The following is an 18,671-nucleotide window of genomic DNA, read 5'->3' as shown; positions in this document are numbered from 1 at the left end:
CAATGGCTTCTTCCACAAGATGAATTTCCAATAAGAATGTTATTTCCTGGGCTCCAGAAAATCCTCTGAGGAAGACTGTAAGTGAGAAAGTTAGAATAAGGAAACAGACCCCTACACCAGTATGATACCTCCTTCAATCACAGTTCAGGAAGCTATAGATAGGGCAATAGCTGACACACCAGTCAGGCAGGAGAGATAGTCATGCAGCCCGATGAGCCAGGTATCTGTAATGTGAAGCTCAACCACCACCCAGGTGATGTCTGCATTAGTGGATAGAATGACTAGCACCTGCAACAGCAAGTACTCCCAAGAGTTATCCACAGAGAAGTGAAGCAGCAGCCTCCCTCCAGAGCAAACACGAGGCAAGGAAGTGGAATGCTGAGCAGGAAACCAGAATTGTCTTTAGGTTAAGAAATAGTGCCAACCCGATTGCATTGGTAGCTGTGGGATAATGGTAAAAAGCCCATCCCATTTATAAGACAAGGTCTATGGGTCAAGAAGTGTTTGGTGTTCAATTGGCAGAGATACATATTAGGGCAAACTAGGAGCCCCTGTGACCAAGATCAGCAGCCATCCTCCCCTTGCTAGGACAGGATTTGCTCTCATCAGTCTGCAGAGGAATACCTACCACTGCTTCCTGTCTCAAGACAGATCACTGACTAGTGTGACTTTTCAAGTGCCTACTGGTCTCACTATGGAGAAGCTATAAGATCTTCCATAACTTTAAAACCCTGAGTTTGGAAGAACATGAAGACTTCTAGGGAAGAACTTGAAATGTGATTCATGTGGAAGGATTGTCCATGCATAGAAATGAAGGCTGAAGAGAAAGACCTTGCTCTAAAAACTAGTGAGTCAGTTGTCTATGGTGAGACAATTTACTGAGGGTCCCCTACCTCAGGAACAGGTTCTCTGTTAACTCTGTATTTCTTTGGATTTGCAAACCGCCACTATTGCCAGAGACTAATGTCTGACAAACATCCTCAGTTTCTAAAATGGTCAGCTTGGTGGTGGCACCCAAACACTTTGTTTATTATCCTATATCAGAAATCCAATCCCAATAAAATGTTGACAGGTTGGGGTAGCTTCCAAGTTCCCATCAAATAGGCAGTGGTGTTAACTGTTTAGCTTCATTGCAGTGCTCACATTCTCCTGCTATGACCCGTCCTCTTCTGCTTCTCCACACGTTGAGATACCATCATGCTTCATGCCAGGGGTATTGCAGTTTGAAATCTGCTTTGCATTCTACCATGCATCAAACCTGCAATAGCAGCAATGCTTCTGCTACACATATAAGTACTTGCACCACACTAAACTACTGGTCAGAAAGTGCACTCTTGAGCCCCATCACTCAGGGTAGTATTTTAGTGTGCACTCTGGGGTGAAGATTTGGGGGTAATTCTCAGTAACTGCATGTTATGTCCTTCAGGTTCTAATACACCAACATATGCATGCATGTAGTTACTATATGTACATATTGTATACAGAGTATTTTTAAGGCTTAATTTTGAGTATATCTAAGCTGCTTTTCTTCTCAGTAGATTGCACAATGTGTTTTGCGTTTCCTTACAGGTAATAGGGGCCCAATATAAGTCCTGCATTGCTCATGGTATGTATTGTGCTAGGGAATGGCATGATTATTTCCTTTTGCTGATCCCTGTCAGAGCCAATGTCCTCTCTCCCTGTTTTGCTACTAGCAGGCTAGTCTTTAACCTCGAGTGGGGACCAACAGTTATCCAAACTCCCCAGGAGTCACCTTGCATCTCCAGGTAGTAACTTGGAAGCACTCGTTCTTCCATAGGCCAACTATGACCTTGAATAATAATATGTAAGGGGCTATGTTAGCTGATTGGACACCTGCACATTATTCCAACTGCCAGTTTCATGTAAGTGTGAATTCACAACTGATGAACTGTTTGCCACAGGCCCTGAGAGTGGAAATTGACAGAGAATAAGTCTCTGCCTCGATAGATTTCGAAGAATACATCCTGGAGATATGTATTCTTCTGGGAGGCAATCCATGGTGAGTAGCCACTATAGAACAGATGCAAAAGCTGTTGGGCCAAGAGTTAGCATATCAAGACCTGGCATTTCTCTTGCAAACCCAGTAGTGTCCAGGTGGTATACCTTCTGGACCATCCCTAAAACGTTTGACCAGGCCACACCCAGGGTAATGCAGGATCATCAATCACACATTGCTTCTGCAGTGTTCCTCAGTCTCCACAGCACAGAAGATTCAAGAGCAACATCAAGCAGTGGCAGTCAATGGAGGCCTTGAACCTGCCTCGTTAACCTCATAATACCTGGGTCAGAATCCCAAGAAGACAGTCCTCAATGAATATACAGCATCAGCAGAATAATTGATGGGGAAACCAGGCATAAAAAGCTCAGGTGTGTATGGTAGCCACAACCATGACGAGTTCAGCATCTCAGTATCTGCCTAAACAGTACCTGGCAAACAGTAAAGGGATGGATTTACTCAGAGATAGTGGGCAAGGATTTTGAAGTATCTGTGATAAGCAGCCATAAAGGCACTTGCTGCACTTAGCATATCAAAGCCACATGCTCTGGCCTGGCCACTATGTAAAGACAATTTGAGAGCCCGTGCAAGAGTCACGTTCTGCCCTACTACAGGACAAGTCACCTGAGTAGGGGGCATAAGCTGTCTTAGTATGTTGCCCAAGAAGAGGGATACCTGAAATGGACCCAAGTAAGACAGACATAACAGGCAGTGAACTGGGCACTACATGTGATGAAGGGGTGCTTTGGGGGGGCCCTGAAGATGAATTGTTGCCTCTCTCTAAATTTCAGCTGGATAAGTAGAAGACAAGACTAATAGTGTCAAACAACTACTGCCAACAGGAGAAAAGGAGACTACCAACTGATAATGCAGCTCTGAAGTCTCTGGCGACCTTCACCCATGGACAGGAGACATAAACACCTCAGCTCAACAATAGAGTCCTATAACTTCATCAATAGACTCACACAGTATGAATGAATATTCATAAGGGTTCTTGGAAACCAGGCTGGGGCTACACCACCTGCATAATATCTATGTACAAGGTTCATCCCATACGTCATCCTCAAATCCAACAATGACTAATACAAGAAACAATGGACAAAAGAACCCTAGATACTTTCTGTATAAATACACCACATCGTACTAGTGTTAGCTAGAGAGATCCGTGACTTCCAGGACGACACACTGACCAGAGACGCTGAGGCTCCTGCATGCAGACGCTCCAGATGACAGTGGTCTAACAGGGTGTCCATCTCGAGACCAGGATGGGGTCTCATACTCTCTCCCTTCAGGTAATGGGGTTAGACAAAATCCTAGAGGGATTCTTGGCTTCACACCTACTCACATGCTAGGTGCTCTTAGGTACATCTAAATAGGCATCGTAGGAGTACGCACTTTCTTTTATCATGCATTTTATATTCATGTATGTATTCATGATCATTGCAAGATGGTAGAACTGTACTATCCTTTTATATTTACTGCACTGCTAATCATATATATCTGCTACTGTCTAATGGTTGTTGCAGCACATCTATTTTACCCCAGAAGAACAATTGTGCAATAAATTCTTATTGTAACAAGCCCAACCGTTTCTTCTGTGTAACTCTCTGAGACCGAATAAGTGAGCACGAGTGACTGAGCGAAAAGTAGTACATTGTTTCCACGATCCTGGGGGATCAGGGTTATCATGTTCTAACGTTGCCAGAAACTACTCTCTCCCCGATAAGAGGAGATTCTAGTGGTACTGTGAGCTACCTAATGCAAACAGGTTAACATTCTCGGTGGGGTTGCTCGGAACCAGTCTGCCACGAAACCCACAGTTTATGTTATCCGAACGTGCAGATTCTGTATAGTACTATATAGGAATGACACAACAGTATGCAGGGCTTTTTATAATTTGAGGCCCAGCAATCTCAAGGGGAAATGTAGCTAATACTCTCCTAGTAGACATTTTAGGTCCAGGGAAGCCTCCTTATTGGTGGTCCCCAGATACAAGCAGGAGCATCTTGGAGGTCAGTCCTTTTCCGTCATTGCTGCTAAATTGTGGTACTCACTTCCTGCCACACTGTATAAATTGCAGGATGACCTAAACTTTTGCAAAGCGTTAAAAACTTGACAACAGATTCTGATCACTAATTCTTTTGAAGGTCCTTTGCCTATCGCTAGGGCACCTATATAGGTATTAGAGTGCTCAAAAAATCTGGTATCATAACATACCCATGCCTCTTTTAAACAACATTCTGAGAAATTTGGTTGTTGATTGGGAGGGGTGTTAACCCTGCTCATGCAACAGTCACAACTCATGTCAAGGTGAAACACAAAAGTGACTATATGAATCTGTGCTTAACTAGTTGCGTGAAACCGGGGCAAAATAAAACATGGCCAACTGCGATAGAGCGCACGTCGGATACAAGAAGTAGATTGGGCCTTAGAAGAAATTTCTACAAGGTAAAGTTACTGTAGGGAAGTATAATGCAATGCAGGACATCAGAGAGGTATACTACTAGACGTGTGTTTATTAGCCACAGCTGCTGCAGTCAGAGTAACAGTATAAACTGGAATCCTTGAGCTACAAGCTCTCACAGTACATTCTACATTCCAATGACATGTCACCATGATGGAATGGATGTAAGATCACAACAATATCTCCCTTCTTTACAACAAATGAAAACAGATAAAACAGTAAATAAAATGGCATAGCCTAAATACATCAAATCACAAATATACAGTAGATAATTATTAAAAATGAACATCAATTGCGAAATCTTAGAAGTTTGACAATATTTCGTCTATTACGCCTACGCTCTGGTTCAGGATGAAAAGAACACCTTGGTTCGGAAACATCAATATCAGAAAAGGAAGATGAAGGAGAAACACGAGAATGCAAGAATGGTTTGGATGGAAAAGAAGAATCATGGGGAAGAACATCATGATTATGCACCTTCACCACTCTTCCCTTATTCCACCATTCATTCTTGCTAGTTCTCACTGCATTCCTGGTCACAACCTCAATTCTGACAGGAGGTATACATTTCAACATTCCCTTGGGAACATGATTGGGATCCTTGACACAAATCCAGTCTCCTATCCGCAGTTTGTTTTCTACAGGTTTAACTCTGTGGGTAGTGTCATAATGACTTTTCATTTTACTCTGAAAGTTTTCAACCTTTGGTCTCACAGCTTGGTCCATTTTTAACATATGATCACTTTTATGTTGACACTCTTTCAACCATGCAGGACACAATCTAGAAGCAGGTGGGCGCCCTCTTAACATTTCAAATGGTATGAGACCTCAAACAGCATTTGGACAACATCAATGTGACCACAGCATTTCTTCAACAGTTTATATATATATATATATATATATATATATATATATATATATATATATATATATATAACTTATTCTGAAAGGACCATTGAATACACTCAACTAATGTGCATTTTTTCTACGAGGTCATTTGCCTGTGGGTGGTATAGCTTGGACCAAACTGTGTTGGGTAATTCGACGGGCTGTAAAGGAACTGCCTCCGTTTTAAGACCTTTATCGCTAGAAGCACATACAACACTTCCCCGATCACTGGCTACAATGGCAGAGTCCATTCCGGGCCACCAATAGCTATCTCTAATTTTCCTTTTGGTTATAGTTTGTCCCAGATGTCCCTCATGCCCATACAAGATAATCCTTTCCCTCAATGACACAGGTGGAATGAATTTATCTCCTCGTACAAGCATCCCCTTTTCTTCAATCAATAATTGATCTGCAACTTTGAAATAGGGTTGTAAATTTTGAGGCAGATTTTTTTCTTTAGGCCACCCGCTCAGGATATACTCCCTAACACTATCCAATTCCATATCTTTTGAGGATTCATCCGACCATTCATGTTCATTAAATGTAGTGTCATGGCAAATATCGATACTAGCCATTAAGCATTCTTCATCGTTTTCCTCACAGTTTTCATGATAATCAGTAAAACTTAGAGGTGAGCGAGATAAATAATCTGCTCTTATGTTTTTACCACCTGGGATGTATTCAATGGCGAAATTGTACTGTAGAAGTTTAGAGCTCAATCTTGCTATTCTTGGGGTGTGATCGTTGATAGTTGTCCCACTTAAAATACTAACTAAAGGTTTGTGGTCAGTCTTAAGCACAAATTTCCTCCCTTAAATAAAACATTAAAATCTTTCAACCGCCCAGCAACAACTCAAAAGTTCCTTTTCAATGACGGAGAACATTTTTTCATTAGACCTCAAAGACCTTGAAGCAAACCCAATTGTTACTTCAATTTTTCCTTTCATCTGTGCAATGGTAGCACCCAGACCGTCATTTCTTGCATCAACAGTACTGCTACATTCTCGTAAAGGATCAAACGGTGCAAGAACTCCAGCTGAAACGATTTCTTTTTTCAACCCTTCAAACTCAGCTTAACAATTTCCTTCCCAAGAGAATTTTTTGTCTTTTTTCAATAATTCCCTTAGCATGACAGTTTTGGGAGAGAAATTCTGAATAAACTTTGAGTAAAATTCACAAAGTCCTAAAAATGAAGCCACTTTCTCTTTAGACTTGGGGGTAGGTGCTTTGACAATAGCATCAACCAAACCAGGTCTGGGTTCTGCTCCTTTCTCCAAAATTACGTGACCTAAATACTCTATTGTATTCTTAGAAAATTCACATTTCCCCCGATTGGCCACAACACCAATTTTTTTTTATCTTTCTAAGACAGCACACATCCGTTTGTCATGAACATTTAGATTTTCCCCTGCTATTAGAATGTCGTCTTGGAAGGTTACCACCCCATCAATTCCTTCCAGCACATTCTCTAACACACGTTGAAAAACGGCTGCGGCTGATGCGAGGCCGAAAGGCATTAGTTTAAATTGATAAGAACTAGGCCTGGGCAAAATTTCCGTTCCGTTCGCGGAATTTGCGATAATTTGGCATTTCCGCGTTCCGCGGAGAGCGCAGAAATGTCAAAATTTCCGCATTCCGCAGCTTTGCGATAATTTGGTTCTTGCTCACTCTGTAAAATAATACATTCTCGCGCGCACACGATCGCCTTACCTGAATCCCCGCGTTCGCCGACAAGTTTTCCCGATCCGGTCGCGTTCTCCATCAGAAGTTGTATTGTTTTACCCATTTGCGCTGTCTCGCGACAGTTCGCGTCCGCAGTGACGTCATGCGTCGCGCGATCACGTGTTTCTTCTCGTGATCATGCACCGCGAGACAACTGAAAACAAGATGGCCGCACCCGCGAGCAACCGCAGGGGTAAGTTACCGACCCGCAACCATGCAGAAAATATCGCCAACGGGCGGGAAAAAAACTTCTGCATCTTCGCGATATTTCCGCTTGTTTGCGGAGATTTTTAACATTTTCGCGATAATTTGCGAAAGTCGCTTTCGCAAATTCCGCCCACCCCTAATAAGAACCCATTGGAGAAACAAAAGCAGTTAAATGTCGTGATGATTCCTCAAGCACTATCTGATGATATGCAGATGCTAGGTCAATTTTTGAAAATAGCCTAGCACCTGAGAATGTACTTATAATGTTGTCAATCCTGGGCAAAGGGTAGGAATCAACCCAAATTACCTTGTTAAGGCTTCTTAAGTCAACACACACCCTCAATTGCCAATTTTTTTTTCTTGCGATAACCAATGGACTTAACTGTAAAGATGATTCTATTGGTTCTATCACTCCATCATCACACATCTTTTAAGAATATTGGCTAAATCTTCAGGTACATTGAACGGTACGTTTCTCAATTTGTGTTTTACAGGTGTAACATCCTCCTGGACCTTAATCCTATGTTTAAATCCGTTGATTTTACCTAGTCTGTCACCAAATACTGTAGGAAATTTTCCAACCCATTTGTTACTGTTTTCACAACTTTCAAAAGACTCCCTGTTTTGTTCACCGTCAGTTACTAATGATACTTGTACATCTCTCCCAGGTCTAAGCGTCATCCCGAAAAGGCCTTGGTACTACCATCCAAGAATATTTAACCCTTTCTTTGTTACGTATACCTTTCCAAAAATGCTACGATCCTTGAATTTGAGTTGACACTCAAAATATCCTGACAATTCGATTTTTCTTCCATCATACGTAACTGGATTCCTATCTGGAGGAAACAAGGTACGTTTACCCCATACTTCATCATAAAACTCATCAGTTATCATCGTCATTCCAGCACCAGAATCAATCAGAAGTCTGAGATCTTTACCATCTACTTCAATATGTTCATACGGATCAACACAGTCAGACTCATCATCCTGTACAACCACAATCATGTCCCTGACTACTCTTGAACAATTTTGTTCTTCCTCTGAGCTGTCACATAAATCTCCCTCTTGTACAGAATGAATTCTATCTTTGGGTGTCTGACAAACCTTAGCGAAATGCCCAATTTGTTACATACTTTAGATTTCACATTTCTTGCAGGGCAAGGTCTCCACATCTATAACAGATATTCTTTTGAGAGAAAAAATTATTCTTGTACTCTTTTTTTTTTTGTAAACTTTTTCAAACTAATATTTTGTTTAGAAACTGTGCTTTCATTCGCATTCTCCTTTGGAACTGTGCTTTCATTCACCACAGCCACACCACTAGTTTCTTTACGTGTGAGTTCTCTAAGTGCTTTTCGTGAAACTTCAATCCCTTTTACTATATCAGTTGTTTCAATCAAATTGGGATTTCTCATTGTGAGCAGTTTTTCTTGTACTCTTTTGTCCCAACAACGTACTACTATTTGGTCGCGTATGAGTTGGTCTGTAACATATTAAAATTCACATTCTGCAGCCAACATACGTAAAACAGCAACATAGGTATCTATGGATCCATCTTGCAATTGCTCTCTTGTAAAAAACTTATGTCTGTTAACAATTAAACTCGGTTGAACATCAAATTGTTTTTCTAATTTCTTCACTGCTAATTCAAATTCATCTAAATCTTCTTGTCATGGGGAATGATATACGGTGGAAGATGTTCATATTTAGATTGACCTTCGAAGCCTAAATTGTGTTCTAATAAATACCTCTTTCGCTCTGGTCGATATCTATTTCCACCAATGGCCCCTAAATATTTTGTAAAGGCTCTTTACTAATTTCTCCAAGGCACAGGGGGATCACCAGGTGTTTGGAGAAATGGCGGAGGAGCACCAACATTCTGCATAGTTGCCATGATGCTTAAACTTTGAGAAATGTAGCTTTCAAACTAATTATCTAATTTTTCTTAAAACAACAGTATATATATATATTTTATCAGAAATTATTGAATGAAAACCATCGACATATCAATGGAATTGTCAATACAAATAACGTGTGCACATCACAGACGTGCAAATACTTCAAATATCATTTTTCCTAAAAATAAATAAATTAGTAAGTAAATACTGTGTTCCATAGACATTCTTTTCTGTTTTCCTTTCTGTTTCTTTTTATGAATAAATAATGTTGAAGTTGTTTTTTCTTTTTGAAATTTAGTTACTATAACTATAGTTGAAACTGTGTGAGTCTTCAACACAAAAGAGGATAACTTCCTTTTAGCTTGCTTGAAGTAAACCAATCAGCATTCTAGTTGTTTCTGTGAAGTCTTGATTAGTCCTTCCTCGATTTTTTTTTTTTTTTTTATTGACAAGGAACCAGCAGGAGGATGAACACAGTTTCTCTTAGACAGATGGCTGCTAAATAGAGTAAGTAGAAGTTTTCTTCAATAGCTTTCACTCCATTACGTTTTCAATTGTTCGTCGCGTTTGACTCGTGCTCACAATACCAGGCTTTTAGAGTTAATTGTACTCTCGCGCCTGACTTCACATGCGTGAGAGAATCTGTTTGCTTTTAACACAATAGCAGGCTTTCATAGTTAATTATATTCTCGCGCTTGACTTGACGCGCATGGAGAATATGTTTACTAAAGGATTTCCCTTCACGCTTCACTGAATACAGCCTGATTTATTTACACTGAGCTTAAAAACGATAAAGTTTTGTGCCGCTTGACAGTCTTTTAAAAATAATGAAAGACTCGTGCTTGACTTCACGTGCACTGTGAGCAGCCTTAGACGATGGCCTTCAGCCTCGCGCTTCGCTATACATGCGCAGAGGATTTGTTTATTTTTGAATTACCAGTTGATGCCTGCCTCGCTCTTTGCTCATTAGGCTAGGTTCACGTTTTTGTTAATCTACTCGATCTGTGTGAAATTCTTAATTGATTTGACACGATGAGTCATACAGCTTTTCCCTAAATGCCGATCACTGTTAAAAAGGTCAACAGATACTCGCTGGGAAACTGTCCAACTCACAAACAACATTAACTACGCATAGCCAAGCATAAATTAGTGTTGTCTCCCCAACACAGCTGTGACATACGTTAGCCCAAAGGTCATTTAATATCTGCTTAAATCCGCTGAAGCAGTTAAAAATACAAGACTTTTCCTTCCTCTTTTTTTTTTTAATGTGCCAAGCGCGGTGAAAGGCGATGACTGAAAGTCTTGTAATTAATGATTTTATCAATTCTTGTAAGCAATAATACCAGCGCTTAACTGCAGCATATATAAAAAATATACAAGCCTGTCTCTCAATGATTGCGAAGTCTTCCTCTCTGGAATATCTTCTTTTCTTCTAGTATTTTTTTTTTTTGAAGTAGTGTTTCTTACAGCGTGGATCCTTTGCTGTGGCCAATTCGTCGCCAAATTGTAGTGAGGTATAATGCAATGCAGGACATCAGACAGGTATACTTCGAGACGTGTGTTTATTAGCCACAGCTGCTGCAGTCAGAGTAACAGTATAAACTGGAATCCTTGAGCTACAAGCTCTCACAGTACATTCTACATTCCAATGACATGTCACCATGATGGAATGGATATAAGATCACAACACTTACGTGGGGCAAGGCTGCAGCAAGTGTCTAAGAAGGAGGAGGACACCTTGTTGGGCAGCCACTGGACAAAGTTGCAGTGAAGATATCTACGTTTGGACTTAGTCTCTTTTTTGGAAATTGAAAAACTCCAACAGGATGAAGCTGCTAGCTATAGCTGCAATGGCTCCACAAGGCCAAAACCCCTTCTGCGTAGGACGGCTGAATAGGATTTGCTTCTGTGGAGAAGAATGTAGTGGGACCTGCTCAAAGAAAGGCCAACAGGCCCTTCACCTTGGGCAGATCGAGGATCAGGTAGGTTCCAGTTTCCTCTCAGTTCTCAGAGCACTTTTTTGGGCAAACTTTTTGGATTCTGGCTATCTGGGCATGTTTAGCACCACTTCCATGGGGCTAGGACTGGAGTGCGTCCACTTGGAAGGTCAGGACTCATTCAGGCTGGGTCCAGGCGCAAGTCCAAGATTCTTGGAACCTTATCTGTCCCTAAGGGTCTAATCAGGAGTCTAGACAACCAGCTCTTGGAGTCACTCTAGTAGTTGTGGGTTCAAGTAGCAGAACAGGCTTAAGCAACAGGGCAGGCTTCTGAGGGTTCAAGGCATGCTTCAGGTAGCTAAGCAGACCTTCCAGGTGCAGCAAAGCAGTCTTCTAAAGCACACAGCAGGCCACAGCAGCAGGCAATCTTCTGAGAGTCCTTCTGCAGGTACAGAAAGTGAACTAAAGAGTGAGTCTGGGGGTCCTATTTTCATACCTGGTACCTTTGTTGATGTAGGAGAAGTTTTCTTGAGACTTCATTTGAAGTGCTGGACGTGTCTTGCCTCTTCTGCCCTGGCTGCAGCCTGATTACAGGTACAAGGAGCTAGTGTGAAGTCCTTTGTGTGAAGGCATGGCACAGCCTTTTGAACTTCAAGTAGGACTGTGTCCAGCTCCACTCCTCATCCTGCCAGTGATGGTCCATTAAGGAACAATGAATCCCTCTATTGTGTGACTGCCCTTTTTACAAATATACAAAGTCCAACTGTCAACTACACCCAGCCACGTGACCCAATGAACAGTCTGCAGACACCAAATAGTCAGGGCAGGAAAATTTCAACTTTCAAAAAGTGGCATTTTCAAAATTGTGACTTAAAATCTGACTTTACCATTAAAGAGGGTTTTAAATTAGACATCAAACATGAATTTCCTTCCTGATCCCAATCAAATGTTAGCACTTGTTAAACGGAACTGGGCAACCCAATGCTAGGTAGGCCTTACAGTAGGGAAAAACAAATTCAGGATTTTTTCACTACCAAGACATGTAAAACTTTAAAGTATTTGTCTAACCTTTAAGTCACAACGCACCCTGCCCTTTTGGATACCTAGGGCCTAAGGTGTGACTTATATGTAATAAAAGGGATGTTTAAGGTCTGGCAAGGGAGTTATTTTACCAAATTGAATTGGCAGTTTAAAACTGCATATGGGCTGCAGTGGCAGACCTGGGATATGTCTTAAAAGGCTACTTAAGCGGGTGGCACAATAAGTGCTGCAGGTCCACTAGCAGCATGTATTTTATATGCCCTGGGTATACGGTATACCCCTTTACTAGGGATTTAAAAGTAAATTAAATGCCCCACTCTGGTGTAAGCCAATTTTGTCATGTTGTAGGGCGTGAGTAAAAGCACTTTAACACTGGTTTGCTTCGGTAAAGTGCCCTGAGTACTAAGGACAGCAAACCAATTTCAGAAAAATAAGAGAGGTGAAGGCAAAACGTTTGGAGGTGACCCTGCAGAGAGGGTCAAGTAGAACAAACACACTCAACAGCCTGGTTGAAATCGCTTGTTTTCTGGATCTGAGGAGTGGTTATTATCAGGTCCCAAAGGGAGACTGAGAATTGGAAGAAAACATGTGTTTTGTATACCATCTGCATCTACACGAGCTAGGGAAAATGCCTCAAAGTCTTTCTGGGGATTTGTCAATGTTTCAAATTAACTGCACATGTTAGTGAACCTCAATGACATTATAATTGCTGGAAGAGCGCTGCAAGGTCTTGACTGCTGGAGGGAGAAAAAGCTCAAGCTATGCTGGGCAAATGCCAGCTCTAAGGCTGCAGCATCAAACACGTCACCACATTTACAAGTTGCAAGGGATAGAAGTGGACCCAGCAAACTAGGAGAGCCACCGAAGCAAGCTGTGCAAAAACACTCTACAAAAACTACAGAGATTCCTAGGGCTCCTCAACTATCACTGTTGTTTTATCACTTGAATTACCAAGACCTGAAAACAGCCTACAGAACTCATAATCAGGTACACACAGAAGAAGTGAAAGAAATGTCTCCACCAGCCAAATCCAATAACAAGGTGCCCCAATCCTGCCATTCGCCAACTCCTCTTAACCTATCCTAGTCATCGATGTCAACCTTGAATGACTGGGCGCGAAGAAGTATCAAGGTGGAGGCATCGCTGCAAGACCCTCCACCGACACCAGTCATTCCATCCTCCTGGTCATCAATGTTAGCTTTGAATGGCATGGAGTGATGATGTATCAAGAAGGATGCATAGCTGAAAGATCTTTCACCTACACCAGCCAACCTACCCTCCTGGACATTGAAGTCAGCCTAAAATGGCAGGGAGAGGTGATGTATCAATATGTATCAATATGGAGGCATCACTGCAAGACCCTCCACCGACTCCAGTCAAACCTTCCTCCTGGTCGTCGATGTTAGTCTTGAATGGCATGGAGTGATGATCTATCAAGATGGCGGCATTGCTGCAAGACCCTCCACCTACACCAGCCAACCTACCCTCCTGGTCATTGAAGTCAGCCTAAAATGGCAGGGAGCGATGATGTGTCAAGGAGGAGGCATAACTGCAAGATCCTTCACTGACACCAGTCAGCCCATCCTCCTGGTCATCGACGTCAGCCAAGTCTGTCCAAAGCCTACAAGAAGTGCACAATGCACTAGCTGGGAAAGCTGGCCTAAAAAAGGCTGTCAGAGGAAAATACAATGGCTACGTATGGAGCCAAATTCACATATCTGCAAATAACAACACCTTACCTCTTTAACATGTCAACCAAGTTGGACTGTACAGATATCAAGGGCTGGCAGAAATCTCCACTCAAGACCTACTCTAGCATTGACTCAAAAGGACCAATATTAAAACCAACATCTTGCCCGGCTCTCTTCAGCCTGCGGATTTGAGATTGTTAGAAAGTGTGAGTACAATGTCAATGATTACTGTGATGTGTGCAGGCCTAACAACGGCAACATCAATAAATGCAATAGCCACGTATGCCATAACATTTGCCAGCGTGACCTTGCCAGTTCCCATTAATACAATGTTAATGCATGACATAAACATTAACCGCACAGTATTGCCAACACCAGCAATGACAAGATCAATGCATATCATAATCCAAGCTCAAATGACAATACTGTTGCTAGTAATAACAATGCCAATGTAAACTATGACTTAAGCAAACTTAACTGTGTCAATACCTGTAAGAACTATGTCAATGTATGCACAACGTTATGGATGTCAATAAAAATTATACGAGTGACTGCCATATTATTTTCAGGAGTTCCAATGAACTGGTATCAATGCTGTTGGATTTTCACAAGGTGACCTCCCCATCAACCCCAAGTCAGAGATAAGTGGTTAAACAAGTTCTACGACCCACAGCCATACCTATCCAATGCAGGTCACAGGTGGGGTCACTCTTAACCTAAAGACAAACGTGTGCCCAAGGAAAACCCTAATCAATCTCACAGATAGACAGTTGCACCACAAACAGGTCCAAGCATATTGTCCTCAATAAAACATGCTTGGCCAAGGGCTCATGTTCCCCAAAATACCACAAGGCTTGATACCACTTGTGGATAGAAATGCTCAACCAATCAGGACATGACATGCATACCACATGTATCCATCATGATGGTCATCTGGACACATACACACTGGCCCACACTAGCTATCCCGAGGTGGAAAGCCTTATTTTTCCTTTGGATGCCCGCATATATTGATTTATGACTTCGATGCCTTTTTGTATTGCAGAAAATTGCTTTATTATACCTCATGAACTGTATATAACAGCGGAAAACATTTTATAAGCTGAGCACTCTGTCGAGGCTTTCCCGGCCACAGCGTTTAAAGAAACCAACTTGTTCCTTTTTGCTAAATGCCTCTTGTCTTTTCATTTATTTGAAGTAAACTCCTATCTGAGCAACAAGCTACTATGGGCTGAGCCGTCAGCTTCCAAAGTCAAATTCCAGGGATGGACAATTTCCAGCTGCCTATAGTATCTAACAGGTCAGTTCACAGAGCCAGGGAGGCTTGTGGCAGAATCAAAATAGCATTTACAAAAATCCTTAGTCATCGGCACCAGGTAAAACGTTCAAAGAAAAATGTTTGTGGAAGTCCTACCACAGCACAATGTGATAATTGAAATTGTATTACTAGTGTTTAAACTCATGATTCTGCCAGAGAAGTTTTGTGAAGAGTATAAACTTTGTAGCTTTAAGAAAATCCAAAGTTTATCCCATCAGAACTTTACATGCCAAAATGTGTTTTCTTGAGATTGTTACTGCAAATAATTATACTGCACCTGCATTTTCCTGCAATGGCTAGGTTTTCTGGGTTATTTTTCCTGCAAAAGGCAATCTTTATGTATTTGTTGGCTATTTTGTTAAACTCCTCAACTTCTTCCAGTTGCCAATATTTAGAAACAAGTGACAGTGATGTCAAGCTCACTTATAATACGACTCTCATAGTATACTCTTTGTAGAATGGAACCCTCACAGCCAGCCCCTTAGAGCCCCTTAGAGCTCATCTTCCTAGGACCTGAATCTGTAAATACACTCACCGAACAACTGCAGCCTTGTGCGTAGGCTCCTCGGATGCCCTTTATCTGTTGCTTAGACACCTCATTCCATTTCTTGATGTAGTTGCAAAGGTTGAGATCCACACGGTTACCCCACTTGTTACCTGTCAGTCAGTAGCACAAAAATAAGAAATGGTCTCCGCTTAGAAACAGCAGCTTCTAATGAAACTTAATAATAACAATCAATCAATTGAGGATTCATAATCAATTTGAGTGTCTCAAAGAGCTGGAGTTGCTAAATACCTTTTTTAAACGAAGAGAAAGAAAGGTGAAGGCACTCAAATAACAACAATAATATTTTAAAGGCCTCCTTAACTGTCTCACATAGTCTCATATGACCTCCGCACGGAGAAGGGCATGGGATCTGTCCCATGTGGTCTTTGGTAGTTGTGTCACTCATCTTTTGAATATCCCACTTTGATCAGACATGAGTCAAAGTTTTGCCTCTCCAGTGGATTCTGTCATTTCATTAAATATAGGGAGGGGAGGGTCCTCTTGCTTTTTCTCAAACTTTCTTTATTAAGTTTAGTAATGCCCAAACTATACATTGACAGCAATACCATTGCAGTAGACCAACATCAAAATTCAAAAGGGCTAGTGGCATAAACAGATTCCTAATAGATGGGTCTCTCAGAAAAAAAAAAACAAGCAAGTACATTAACACCGTCAACTGAGCAAGTCTCAGTGAATCAAGTTCCCAGGTTTACCCCACCTTCATCCCAAGTGCCCCCCAAAAATAAAAATAAACATTAATGTGCATGAGTGGAATTGCTGAAGTAGCTAATGATGTATGAGGAGCCCAGATCAGCAGGGTTGGGAAGAGTGGCCAGGCTGAGCCAGACCGAGTCACAGGGTTACCTCTTATCTTGTGGGGTCCCAGACTTGGAAGAGGTGGAGCACCCTAGTACTAGTAAAACTGAAGAGGAGTGGCAGGCCTTTTGATAGAAATCCCAACAAGGCTTCCCACATATAGTCAAAGTTTTCAGAGTCTCTAGGAGGACATCAGCCAACCGCTCCATGGTTAGGGTCTGCCAGAGGCGGGTATGCCACTGCGACATTGAGGGGGCATCTGATTTCTTCCAGGATGCAACTAGAGCCAAATAATCTGCCCCCAAGCCCAGCCATAAAAGGGAGCAGTTCCCAGCTGTTTGATGCTTAAGGGATCAATCCCGTAGCCCAAGGAGAACAAACTCTGGAGTGTTCGGGAGAGGGTATCCCAAGACATCTTTCACTTGCGACAATATCTCAGACCAGTAGGGTTGGATCATGGGGCAGTCCCACCAGATATGTTTAAAATCTCCAGGTAGGCCATAGCCCCTCCAGCATTCATTGCTCAGACTTGTCTGGGTTCATTTTCTTGAGTTTTGCCGGACACTTTGTATTGAGTATCTCTCAAGCCTAATGAGTGATTGAATCTGAGAACATTCCTCCAAAGTTTATGCCACTGCTCTATAGTAATTGTTGTTCCTGGGGTCGGCTCCCAGAATTCAACATGGTGAGGAGTGAGTGTGTGAGCAGGAGTGAGTAGAGGAAGGATATACAGGCCTGTGACAAATTTCTATATGGAGGAACGTTCCCTGAAGGCTGTTCGCCTACTCTTTGGTTGGAGTATCCAATATTTCAGTTGAATATAGTAATATAGCTCTTTCTGAGGCCGGTAGATTAAAGTCACGTTGACAATTTTAGAAAGTGGAGATATCCACACCCATTAAATTCATCATGTGTAGTAAAGTATCCTCCCTCTGATCATAAATAAAAAGGCCCCAGCAATAGAGCTGGTGAGAAGGCTGCGCTAAAGTATATAGGGGTGTGGGGAGAAGGGAACATTTCCCAACCAGTGACTCGATTCACCCCATCCCAAAACTTAAGGGAGGTTTTGGGCAGAGTACTTAGGTAAGCGTTGAGTGGCCAATTGTGCTTCGGTTTCCACAGTAAATCCCAGAAGGATCTTCCAAACACTGTTCTATTCATGTGGAGCCAGTGTTTGTCTGATTCCCTCATTAAACATTCAGAGATCACTCGCAATTGAGCTGCTTTATAGTATAATGAAAAGTCTGGTAAGTCCAGCCCCCTTGCCTCTTTGGGTACAATTAGTCTAACTCTGCCATTTTGCCATTTAAACAGAGTGATCATAGAGCGATGGGAGGAGAACAACTTCCAGTTGATTTAATTGGGGGAGTCCCTGCAAAACTGACATCTTTACTTCATTAATGCACCGAGCCAGTTAAAATATAGTGGAGTCCAACGTTTAAGGTCGGCCTTCAGCTGGTGCTGGAGAGGAGGATAGTTCACTCTATACAGGTCTGCTACCTTTGAGGTAATCTTCATTCCTCAGTAAGCTATTTCTTTCTGAACCCATTGAAAGGGAAGGGGGTTGAAGTCGCTATCGCCTCCATCTCACTTGTAGGTAGGGTCAGGTTGAGGAGAAAGGATCTGTGAAGATTAATGTGGAATCTCGCTACTGTTTCATAGGCTTGGAGTTCTGCTTGCAGTGCTGACAGAGATGACTTGGGGGAAGTGAGGAACAATAGCACATCATCTACAAACATGGAGATTTTGTGATCCTTGGAGCTAAAATACAGCCCATAGATAAAGGGTGCGGCACGCACTCTAGAAGCTAGGGGCTCAATACTAAGGGCAAATAGAAGCAGGGAGAGTGGACACCCTTGTATTGTGCAATGTTCTAAGCTAAAAAAAAGTCAGAGGCAGTACCATTCACCAACACTCGGGACAGTGGAATGGCATAATTGGCCTGCACCATAGCTATAAACAGGTCACCAAAACCAAAAGCTTTTTCAACCAGGTGCCCACCCTCCTCAGATTTTCATAAGTCTGTCTTCCCTTGATGAAACCTGGGGGATCAGGATGCATCAATTCCGACATGATGTCTTCTAGCTGATTGGCTAGTATCTTTGTATAAAGTTTGGCATTCAGA

The 18,671-nt window shown here is 42.0% G+C and overlaps 2 protein-coding genes across 7 annotated transcripts in view; both read right to left on the bottom strand.

Annotated features, from left to right (window-relative positions):
- The window catches only part of LOC146796820 (metalloproteinase inhibitor 4-like), a 129,013-nt gene that overhangs the window by 7,132 nt on the left and 103,210 nt on the right, over positions 1 to 18,671 (bottom strand). For all 6 annotated transcript variants that reach the window (XM_085629549.1, XM_085629548.1, XM_085629545.1 and 3 more), the window contains one exon: positions 15,719 to 15,840. In XM_085629549.1, coding sequence (XP_085485675.1) covers positions 15,719 to 15,840 — 122 coding nt within the window. The remainder of the gene's footprint in view (positions 1 to 15,718; positions 15,841 to 18,671) is intronic.
- The window catches only part of LOC146796821 (metalloproteinase inhibitor 4-like), a 334,973-nt gene that overhangs the window by 213,099 nt on the left and 103,203 nt on the right, over positions 1 to 18,671 (bottom strand). The window lies entirely within an intron of this gene.

This window comes from Triturus cristatus, chromosome 10 (assembly GCF_964204655.1).
Source record: "Triturus cristatus chromosome 10, aTriCri1.1, whole genome shotgun sequence".
NCBI classification, from domain to species: Eukaryota; Metazoa; Chordata; class Amphibia; order Caudata; family Salamandridae; genus Triturus; species Triturus cristatus.
Note: the sequence above shows the minus strand (reverse complement) of the source record. Positions and strands in the feature narration are given on the sequence as shown.